We start from the raw sequence: 12,117 nt of genomic DNA, 5'->3' as shown, positions 1-12,117 counted from the left end.
CATTTCGTCTTCTCAAATGAGACCTTGGCTATACCGATTATATCGCGAAACCCCAGTTTAGATATTTCTGTGTGAGGATTCTTTTGAATAAATTTTTTCTTCCCTTCCGCTCCCAAAGCGAGGAATAATCTCGATGTCAACCGTTTTCCAACTTCGTGATAGAATACATTGTGTCCCACTCTAGGTCCTCTCAGCATCCGTTCTTCGTTTTCTTGAACCACTTTATCTCGAGCCAATCTGTTCCGCGCTTCTCTTTCTGCTACTGCAGGCGCATCCTCGTTTTGCACTGGTGGTTCAGGAGTTGGTAGAGGTTCTTCTAATACCGGTTTAGGTTCTTGTAACATTATTTCTGGATCCACATTCTCTTTAACCGTAACAGCTAATAGGAACTGATCTAGCCATGTTTCAAAACTCCAGGGTGGGTCTGAATTTGCGAATGCCCAGAATACTGGGATTACCAGATCGGTCCTATTGTCTTGCGCTGTAAAACCGGATCCTGCTGACTGCGCCATGTGATAACTAACAGAACCTCTGAGGTTCTATGATGAAAACTGAATTGGTTTCAAAGGATTAACTAAACCGTTGAACCGTATTGTTTTTCTTTTAGTTAGTTTCCGAATTTGACTGTGCACAGAGTCACAGATCTGAGAGAGAATAACTCTCTATCTTTTCAATAAAGGTCGTATAGTGTTGACCTTGGTTATTTATAATAAGATACTATAATTTACAGATAACAATATGAATAGCACGTTCAAGGCCACTATATGATTACTGCATAGTTACTGCAATTGCAGTAGCAGTTGCGGTACCACAGACAGCTTTATAAAATTTGCTGTGAAATTCGATAACTAATAAGTTAGAACAGGTGATGGATATTCATTTCATCAATTAAACCGAATTTTTTTATCTTTTTTATACAACAGCACAATGATGAAAACTCGCTAATTTTTTGAAGTACCCAATTTACACACATTTTAGTTTTATAGTTTCCAATTTGTTTCATGAAAAGTTCTTCCAGTTTCTTGCAAAGTGTTGCTGCCTTACGTTTTTTTTTGGTGGCATTTTTGCTGCATAGCATTATCAATTTCTTAGCATCTGCAGCTGCTTTATAAGTGACTAGTCTTCGAAAAATTTCAAGGGCCTGTAGCGCAGCTGTGAGTATGTGAGATTCTAATTCTCAAAGTTGGAGGTTGGAATCTAACACAGCAAAAGTATTTTTTTTATTCAAAGCCTACTTTTTCTTATTTCATTTTTTTAGAGCTGCATTTGGTTGCGTTTTTGTTTGCGAAATAAAACACTTTTTTCCATTGTTTGTTACCCACTATGGAGTAAGTAGTACTTATAAAGTGTCAATGAAAGTAGTAAAGGCTTTTATGTTGGTCGTAATGTGGATGATTTTTTTTTCAGGGAAAAGTATTAAATTTCGATTATGTCAAATTTGATTGTTTGCGATTTGACTTTTTTCTGAAATTAAATTCAAATTTATTTGATAAAAGCAAGGCAAATTACGCTATCCAATTGATAAAGCGGAAATGGCGCAAGATTGTTTTATTTTTCCCCCAGACAGAAAAATTTAGTATTCAATCAGTTTTCTCTAATTGAACTAGTTTAATCAAAAAAAAAATTTTCGATCATGAAATATTCAAAAAAATTATAGAGATTTAACATGATATATTTATTCTTTGCGTTTCGAGGGTTTATTAAAAAAAGTTTAACATTTTTTCTTCTGCTTGAGTGCTGGGAAACGTTTCCAATTGTTATTGCCCATGTTTTGATTTGTTTTTTTTTATTTAGACACGCAGACGTAATGAAGAAGATTCTTCAGACAGTGCAGGAAGGAGGTGGAGAGATTGGTGTCCATATGTACCTAGTAGTGTTCCTTAAGTTCGTCCAGGCTGTCATCCCCACCATCGAGTACGACTACACAAGGAATTTCAACATGTCCTCTGCTGGATCCTCATCATCAGGAGCAGCAGGCATCAAAAACTCATGATCTGTTGCTAGAGAAACTGTGATGAGTCTATGGGGTCACTAAACGCGTGGTCCTTGTCTGATATATTTATTTTATATGTTGTATATTTTGCATTATTAAGAGTTTTTCTTAATTTTGTCTGGTCATATTGAGTATAAAACAAGAGGACAACCCGAGTAAACGTTTTATCTGAGCTTTATAGTGGCGTTATTTATAGAGCTGCTTTGAAATCGATGTCCTTGAATAATATTGATAATATTATTTCATCCAAACTGGTGCTATTTTTGAAATATTCAAATATTAACTGGATTTTGTGTCTTCAAAACTGGAAGCAAGCCAAGGCGTGAAATTTCGGATGGTTAATTTCCAGTTAATTATTTTGACAAAGTATAAGGTAACGTTCTTGCAGAGCAAATTAATTCCATACTTTCATTTTTCGCTTAATACGACTAATTAAAATATTTTCATATCTGGTTTTTTCATCCCACTTAAATTTACGCATTGATTTAGGTCTTGCGGTTTTTCTTTGTGTTCAATTCGTCCGGAATGTCGTCACCGTCATAGCTAAAGTGTCGGTAATCAAAGTGAATGCTATTTGTTTTTTGAAGTCTATCAGGGCGTTGATTGATGAAAATAAGGAATCTTGAAATTTAACCTTTGCGAAACAGGGTAGATAACAGAGGTGGATCTAGGATTTTCACGAGGGGGGCGGATTTTCGAAAATTCTGTTGACCTTTTTTTTAGGTCGACCAATTTGATTTTTCAAACTCTCCCAAAGCTCTAAAAAGTCCGTTTCGGCCAATATTTCTGCGCCGCAGGCAAAATTTTGAAAAAACACCAAAAAGCGTTTTTAAGCACTTTTTGGACAATTTTGACTAAAAAATCGTATTTTTTTTTCTGCAATCAAACAAACTCCTCCCCCCCCCCCCCCCCCACCCCCCTCAAAAATAGTATATATTGGCGCCTTGAGAAAATTTCAAGGGTCCGTCACAAAGAATGGATATCTCAAAAAAGTTCAAAGGGGGGACCTTTGGGTCGGCAGGGGGTCGAATCCCTGAAAGAAAGGCGTCCCCCCCCCCCCTAAATCCGCCCCTGGTAGACAACCCGCGATTTTTTCCGGGGTTATTTGTGTTCTCATCAATCGAGTCAGTTTTTTTGCGAAAAAGTACGATTTTTTTGCCTGTGTGTCAACGATGTCCCAATCTATTAAAATATAAATATTGAAGTTTTCGATATATTTGCTTTCTTTCTGATTAAAAAATCGCATTTTTTCGCGAGGTTCAAAAGTTCTTCACAAATGAGTCTGCCTCATCTAATTAAGCTTGCGGTTATCGAGAGTTATCAAATCTGAATGTAGGAGTTTTTAGGTAAGCATCCTGTTTAACAAAAAATATATATTTTGAATCATTGGGCAGATACATGTGCGCAATATTAACGGGCTGATATTCTCAATTCTTTAAAAATCCAAGTCAATCTAATGGTTGTTGTTACAGTACTCCGTAGTTGTTGGTCAAATACCTGTCTGCTTAGATTTTTGAGGCTTAGTTTCCACAGCATGAGCTTAATGTAGATCAGGGGAGAATTTAGGGGTGCAGGCGCCCCCCCCCCCCCCTCAGGGATTCGACCCCCTGCCGACCCAAAGAGTTCCTTTTTGTACTATTTTAAATATTCATTTTTGGTAACGGACCCTAAAAATGTTCTCAAGGCGCCTTTGGCGCCAATATATACTAATTTTGAGGGGGGAGCGCGCCAAAACACGGGCTTTCTTTTTAGTGCTTTGGGAGAGCTCGAAAAATCAATTTGGTAGACTTAAAAAAAGGTCAACACAAGTTTCGAAAATTTTTCGAAAATCCGATGCCCCAACATCCCCCCGCCCCCGAGAAAAAATCCTAGATCCGCCCATGATGTAGAGATGTAGATTCAAATTTTTATTACCAAAATTGATAGTTATTTTGAGTTATTCCTCTTAATTGAATTTTTTGTAGCTCCGATTTTTTAAAGTAATGAGCGTTCATGCTGTCAACCTGTCTTACCCATCATATTTAGCAAAAAAACCAGTTAGTTGATAAATTGATTTTTTTGGCAAGCTAGCCAATTCATCGCATTTGATGTCTCCTTGCTTTCCAACCTAATTTTTTAATGTATCTGAAGTGGTATTCAAGTCCATTTTGCTTCTTGTCAAATATTTTTGGTATATTCTGAATGTTTTTTTTATTGTGAGAACAAGTGACTTGTAATCGGAGTTCACAGACACTTGTTACTTTGAACCTAATGGTAGCTAAGATATGTGCAAAAAATTGCGTAAGTAGAAAATTTGAGTAATTCTTTTGTCAAGTTTGTGGAACACGGCAGTACAGTGCTGATTTAAATTAACCTGACAAAACGCGTTAAACTTGAAATTTAAAACGCATTTTGTTCAAATTGGGTTGAGTTTAGGTGAAAACTTATGAAGACAAAACTTGCTTAGAAATTTAGCAGAATTAAAATGGTGTAAATTGTTTTGCGAAATTTGGGTCCGAAATTTTACCCCAAAAATGGGTCATTTCGGCTTTTTTTAGTTAATCAAAAATTACGCCAAAAATACCCAGTCGATCACAGACATAATTATATCAAAGTGAGCACCTTACGTAGCTCAACAAACTTTAAAAAGGGTATACTCTCCAAAATATTGTATAAATTAATTTATTTTTGTTTGATACAAAAAAAAGGTCATTTTTACTATATAAAAAACCAACTTTTTATTTAAAAACAATTTTTAAACAATATGCAATTTTTTTTGGACAAAACACCCTACTTAAAGTTTGTTGAGCTACGTAAGGGGCTCACTTTGATATAATTATGTCTGTGATCGACTGGGTATTTTTGGCGTAATTTTTGATTAACTAAGAAAAACCAAAATGACCCATTTTTGGAGTAAAATTTCGGACCCGAATTTCGCAAAAAAAATTACACCATTTTAATTCTGCTAAATTTCTAAGCAAGTTTTGTCTTCATAAGTTTTCACCTAAACTCAACCCAGTTTGAGAAAAACGCGTTTTAAATTTCAAGTTTAACGCGTTTTGTCCGGTTAATTTGAATCAGCACTGTATAATAAGAGCAGCAGATGATCATTGATTATGTCACAAGCAGCAGATTGTTGAACAAATCAGAAGGACAAAGCAAATTCTTTCGTCACGTTTTTGTTACACCACCAAACTTCGGAGTCGAGTGTTTTTTTCTCGCAATATCACAAGTACGCCCTCAGTCCTGATTTGAGTTTCTTTAAAGTTATTGAGATATGAAACATACGTTCAATTTGTTATGCATGACTGAACAATGTTAAGATTAAGTTCGTATTTTCGCCATTTAAAGATAATTAAAAAGCGAGAACAGTTCAACTTTGACTTTAAACAAAATAATATCATTGAAAAAAAATCATACTAATTAAAAAAACTAAGAGTCAATAAACGAAGCGAAGACAATGATTCAGGTCGTGTGGTTTTTTTACAGAAAAAAATCTTACGAATTTTGATCAAACCCAAATTTGATTGTTCATGGTTTGATTTTCGAATCTTCGGGGTTTAAATTTTGATTAATCGCGGTTTGAATTTTAATTTTATGCTAAATTGAATGCAATATTTTTTTATTAAAAGGAAGGCAAGCTTTAAAAAAAAGATAGCCGGTTACTGTGCAAGTAGCACAGAATGTTCCGATCGGTCTTAAAAATTTCGAACAAAATTATTTTTCAAATTAGTATCGTTTTTTTTTTCGGCGTGGTGTGATAAAGGAATCTAATCGAAAAAGTAGAGCTCAGGCATTTTTGTCAATCATTGTAAAATATGCAAATTGGAAAACAATTTTTGAAGACAACTTACAAAAAAAAAACAAAAATCAAAAAAAAATTTTGAAATTTAATTTTTAAATTTTCCCCAATTTTTTTTTGAAGTTTTTGAATGAAGATAAAAACTCCAAAAACTAGCTTAGTTTGAGTAAAATTAAATTTTCAAGGCATAATTTAGGCATAAACAAGCTAAGGTAAGCCTGCTCACTCGTTCAAAATTAGACAAAAATCAAAAGCTTCAAACCTGTTTTTCTCGACAGAAAAACTTTTTTGAAATTTTTTATGTTCGAACCACGACTGAAAGGGCTTTTCATGATATATCACTCAGCATAGTCCGATGATTATTATTAGTAGCTGATTATTTAAGGAAAGCAAAACGAAAAAAAAATAAGGATAGCGGGTTACTGTGCAAGTAACACAGAATGGTACGACCACAGTAAAAAAAAACTTTTTTTCAAATTGGTGTCATTCAGCATGTTCTGATAGTTGATAGAAAGATCTGAACAGAAAATAGAACTTAGAATTATTTGAAAGTCTTAGTAAAGCAGGTCAATTGGCAAACAACTTATGCAGAAAATTGACTAGAAAAACGAGAAAAAAAGTGAAAATTTTTTTTCCGAAAACCGAAAAAACCCAAAAAATAACTGTACTTGACTAAAACTCAGTTTTCTCGGCTTAAATTAAGATTATACGGCTCATCAGCTGGAAATTAGACCAAAAATCAATAATTTCAAACCGGTTTTTCCCGGCACTGAAAAAATTTTTAAAGTTTTTTATTTTATGTCGTTCAAATTAAGACTGAAAGGGATTTAAAATAATATATCACTCAACCCTGTCCGATGATTATATCTGGTAGCTGATTTTGCGTGGAAAACAAAAAAAAATAAAAAACTAAAACACCCGAATACAAAGTTCCTCCCCATTTTCACTAGTCGGAACAAAAAGACACAACTAAATACAAAGATCCTCCCCATTTTTAATGATCGGTAACACAACGTAAGTTTTCAGGTTGCTTCAAATTTTACAATTTCGAAAGAAAAAAATATCTATTTTTTCATTTTTTCTAAATTTGGTAGTCTTACTAAATTTAAAGAACAAAGTTATGGTCGATTACGCAGACGTCGTGATGTTTTTTGTTCTTTTCAGGGGAAAACGTGTAATTTATCAAAATGTTGACGCTCGAATTTGATTTTTCCCCAATTTAGTTTTCATTTTGTAACTTCAGTGCATTTCCTTAGGTAAAGTTAGTGCCTTTCCTATGGTAAAACTCGATTATCGAACAGCAAAAGGGTGAAAAGCGCAGGAAACGCGTTAGTATAATTAGCGCTAAAATGTAGAAAGTTGACAAATAGAAGGTGTAGAAAATTGGAAAACAGAGCGCAAAAAAGTGTAAAATTGAAAAAATTGGTTTTTTTGAGCTCACTAACAGATTTTGAACAACATAATTGCTATGTTTGAACGAATGCTTACAGAAAAGATTCTAAAAACGCAAAAATACTCAATGTGCATATTTGTCCTCTTCTGAAGTGATCACAATTTTTTTTCTTCAGTTCATTGACACTCCGCTTATTCTGCTCAATTTATACAGTAAAAACAAAACAGAATCGGTTTTCAATTCACAAAATATGGTCGAAATATTGTGATTACATCAAAAGTATTAATCCAAAATCGCGGGTTGTCTACAAGGGGCGGATTTAGGGGGGACGCCTTTCCCTCAGGGATTCGACCCCTGCCGACCCAAAGGGTCCCCCCTTAAAACTATTTTGAAATATTCGTTTATGTAACGGATCCTAAACATGTTCCCAAGGCGCCTTTGGCGGCAATATATACCCAATTTGAGGGGGATGGAGCGCAGAACAAAAATACAATTTTTTAGTCAAAATTTTCCAAATAATCTTGAAAACGCTTTTTTGCCTGTTTTTTTTCAAAATTTTGCCTGAAGCGCAGATGTTCGGCCAAACCACGGGCTTTCTTTTTAGTGCTTTGGGAGAGCTCGAAAATTAATTTGGTCGACTTAAAAAAAGGTCGACAAAAATTTCGAAATTTTTTTTAAAATTGCCCCCCCCCCCCCCCTCGAGAAAATCTTAGATCCGCCCATGATGTAGATTCAAATTTTTATTACCAAAACCTATAGTTATTTTGAGTTATTCCTCTTAATTGAATTGTAGCTCCGATTTTTTAAAGTAATAAGCGTTTATGCTGTCAACCTAACTTACCCATCATATTTAGCAAAAAACCAGTTAGTTGATAAATTGATTTTTTTTGGCAAGCTAGCCAATTCGTCGCATTTTTGTCTTCTTGCTTGACAACCTAATTTTTTAATGTATCTGAAGTGGTATTCAGCTCCATTTTGCTTCTTGTCAAATATTTTTGGTATATTCTGAATGTCTTTTTTATTGTGAGAGCAAGCGACTTGTAATCGGGTAGTAGACTTTTTCTCTGTCAACCAATTCTCTAAAAGAAATAGAAGTTGCTTTAATATTGAAGCTAAACAGGTTTCAAGATATTTCTCACGGCTCTTTTCCAGTCCCCCTTACCCGTCTTTGATTTTTTCTGAAATTCAATGTTTGAAAGTCTATTTAAAATAGTTTTTCATGTTATAAACCGCATTAAAACAAGTCAGCGTGAACAGGTGAACAAATTTTTACTTTTTTTAAAATTAAAAATACCGTTTGAACAATTTTTGAACAGCCTAGTTCTGTAATTTTACGAGGGGGTGGGAAACTAGAAAAGCCGTTCATTTGGTCTCGTGAGTTGATGCGTGCGCTTTTGCTTCTTAAAATTGGGAGTTCGAATTCCGAACGGACCTTGGTTATTTGTTGGAGTATATGAGAAAGTCAGTCCAGTATGAAAGTCAGTCATTCTGTTATTTGCAAGAACCCGTATTTTTCTTTTTTTTACCCGCTCGTTAGAACTTATTTAATGGTTCTGTTTGTTTCTTAAGTGCTTTTTAATTGCTGTTTTGTTGAAGTAATGATTTTGGTAATAATCAAATTAGGCATTTTGAGTGAAATTCCTGAGGGATCTTAAATAAAAAGTTATATTTGAGAATGAGCAAAGTTGAGTTCACAGACACTTGTTATTTTGAACCTAATGGTAGCTAAGATATGTGCAAAAACTTGCGTATGTAGAAAATTCGCGTAATTCTTTTGTCAAATTTGTGGAACACGCCAGTATAATAAGAGCAGCAGATGATCATTGATTATGTCACAAGCAGCAGATTGTTGAACAAATCAGAAGGACAAAGCAAATTCTTTCGTCACGTTTTTGTTCCGCCACCAAACTTCGGAGTCCAGTGTTTTTTTCTCGCAAAATGACAAGTACGCCCTCAGTCCTGATTTGAGTTTCTATAAAGTTATTGAGATATGAAACATACATGTTAAGAATCAGTTCAAATTTTCGCCATTTAAAGGTAATTAAAAAGCGAGAACAGTTCAACTTTCGCTATAAACAAAATGATACCATTGAAAAGAAATCATACTACTTAAAAAAACTAGGAATCAATGAACGAAGCGAAGACACTTATTCAGGTCGTGTGGTTTTTTACAGAAAAAAATCGTAAGAATTTGATCAAACCCAAATTTGATTGTTCATGGTTTGATTTTCGAATCTTCGGGGTTTCAATTTCGATTAATCGCGGTTTGAGTTTTAATTTTATGCTAAATTGAATGCATAATTATTTGTTAAAAGGAAGGCAAGCTTAAAAAAGGATAGCCGGTTACTGTGCAAGTAGCACAGAATGTTCCGATCGGTCTTAAAAAATTCTAACAAAATTATTTTTCAAATTAGTATCGTTTTTTTGGCGTCGTGTGATAAAGGAATCTGATCGAAAAAGAAGAGCTCAGGCATTTTTGTCAATCATTGTAAAATATGCAAAGTGGAGAACAATTTTTGAAGACAACTAACAAAAAAAAGTACAAAAAAAAATTAATTTTTAAAAACATTTCCCAAATTTTTTTTGAAGTTTTTGATACCAAAGATGAAGATAAAAACTCCAAAGTAAAATTAAATTTTTCAAGGCTTAAATAAAACCTAGACAAGCTAAAATAAGCCTGCTCACTCGTTCAAAATTAGACAAAAATCAAAAGCTTCAAACCTGTTTTTCTCGACAGAAAAACTTTTTTGAAAATTTTTTATGTTCGAACCACGACTGAAAGGGCTTTTTATGATATATCACTCAGCATAGTCCGATGATTATTATTAGTAGCTGATTTTTTGTGGAAAGCAAAACGAAAAAAAAACAAGGATAGCGGGTTACTGTGCAAGTAACACAGAATGGTCCGACCACAGTCTTAAAAAGAATGTTTTTTCAAATAGGTGTCATTCAGCATGTTCTGATAGATGATAGAAAGATCTGAACAGAAAATAGAACTTAGGCATATTTGAGCGTCATAATAAAGCAGGTCAATTGGCAAACAACTTAAGCAGAAAAATGACTAGAAAAACGAGAAAAAAATGTGAAATTTTTTTTTCCAAAAACTGGAAAAATCCAAAAAAAATACCTGTACTTGACTAAAAGCTTGAGTTTTCACGGCTTAAATTAAGCTTATACGGCTCATCAGCTAGAAATTAGACCACAAATCAATAATTTCAAACCGGCTTTTGTCGGCATTGCAAAATTTTTTAAACTTTTTTTTTTAATGTTCAAATCACGACTGAAAGGGATTTAAAATAATATATCACTCACTCCTGTCCGATGATTATCTGAGGTAGCTGATTTTGCCTGGAAAACAAAAAAAAGAAAAAACTAAAACACCCTAATACAAAGTTCCTCCCCATTTTCACTGGTCGGAACAATAAGACACTACTAAATACAAAGATCCTTCCCATTTTTAATGATCGATAACAAAACGTAGGTTTTCAGGTTGGGAAAGTGATTCAAGTTTACAATTTCGAAGGAAAAAAAATATCCATTGGTTCATTTTTTCTGAATGTGGTAGTCTTACTAGAAATAAAGAACAAAGTTATGGTCGATTACACAGACGTGGTGATGTTTTCTTTGTTCTTTTCAGGGAAAAATTTATAATTTACCAAAATGTTCACGCTGGAATTTGTTTTTTCCCCGGTTTTGTTTTCATTTTATAAAGTCAGTGCATTTCTATAGGTAAAGTCAGTGCATTTCCTATGGTAAAAATCCAGTATCGAACTGCAAACGGGTAAAAAGCGCAGGAAACGCGTTAGTATAATTAGCGCTAAAATGTAGAAAGTTGACAAATAGAAGGTGTAGAAAATTGGAAAACAGAGCGCAAAAAAGTGTAAAATTGAAAAAATTGGTTTTTTTGAGCTCACTAACAGATTTTGAACAACATAATTGCTATGTTTGAACGAATGCTTATCAGAAAAGATTCTAAAAACGCAAAAATACTCAATGTGCATATTTGTCCTCTTCTGAAGTGATCACAATTTTTTTTCTTCAGTTCATTGACACTCCGCTTATTCTGCTCAATTTATACAGTAAAAACAAAACAGAATCGGTTTTCAATTCACGAAATATGGTCGAAATTTTGTGACTACATCAAATGTATCAAGCCAAAATAGTGGGGTTGGTAATGCCATGATTTATGATTTTTTCTATTAAACCGATTTCAGTTCACGCGGTTGAATTAACAGAAACTCAATTGCAAACCAATTTTGAACCGATTAAGTATTAGCATGTTCTGTCAGGTTCGGCTCGAATAGGATTCTCAAATAAAACGAGTTAGGTGAGAATCGAACCCACGCCGAACTCCCCGGAACGCACTATGTTTACGCTGCGCTATATAGCTGGTATTGCTTAGCAACTAAACTGATTTTATACTATACTTTAATGCTATTTAGCAATAACATCATCCACCTCCGAAGGAGCGGGAACCGGAACGAGCTCAACGAGCGGCCGAGTGTAGTTTCCGGAAACGGTCAATAGGTCTGCGGAGCGGGCGGTGTTGTCTTTGCCGTAGTTTAGCGACATTATGCGCGCTAGTGGCTAGTGGCCCCTAGGGCTAGTGGATTCAACTAACCACACCATATCTCCCGTTTTCAAAGAATATTCGAGAGGAGCATGCCACTTATTTCTTTATTGAGTGTAGGGACTTACTCACTTAACCATCGCTGCCAAATTGCGTTTGCGTACGACTGCGCACGGGCAAAGCGTTTAGAGTGAGAATAACTCTCACTCGACCTTAGAAACAGAAACGTTATACTGTGCTGACTAAAAGTAAATGATTCGGCGTCAAAGCCTCAAGACTATCTGAGTCGTCAGAAATGGGACTAGGCACATGGTTGTGTTCAAAATCTTGTCAGTCAATTTTCTTGACCCTAAGATTGCATAAAACACGCGCTTACAACT

General features: G+C 34.5%; 2 protein-coding genes across 2 annotated transcripts in view; both read left to right on the top strand.

Annotated features, from left to right (window-relative positions):
* The window catches only part of LOC134845161 (ubiquitin-like-conjugating enzyme ATG3), a 426,844-nt gene extending 424,417 nt beyond the window's left edge, over window positions 1-2,427 (top strand). The window contains exon 10 of the mRNA XM_063862043.1: window positions 1,795-2,427. Coding sequence (XP_063718113.1) covers window positions 1,795-1,993 — 199 coding nt within the window. The 3' untranslated portion in view covers window positions 1,994-2,427. The remainder of the gene's footprint in view (window positions 1-1,794) is intronic.
* The window catches only part of LOC134845160 (mucin-19-like), a 581,930-nt gene that overhangs the window by 424,426 nt on the left and 145,387 nt on the right, over window positions 1-12,117 (top strand). The window lies entirely within an intron of this gene.

Source organism: Symsagittifera roscoffensis, chromosome 4 (genome assembly GCF_963678635.1).
Source record: "Symsagittifera roscoffensis chromosome 4, txSymRosc1.1, whole genome shotgun sequence".
NCBI classification, from domain to species: Eukaryota; Metazoa; Xenacoelomorpha; order Acoela; family Convolutidae; genus Symsagittifera; species Symsagittifera roscoffensis.
The sequence above is the reverse complement of the archived record's forward strand: the minus strand, read 5'-3'. Positions and strand labels throughout refer to the sequence as shown.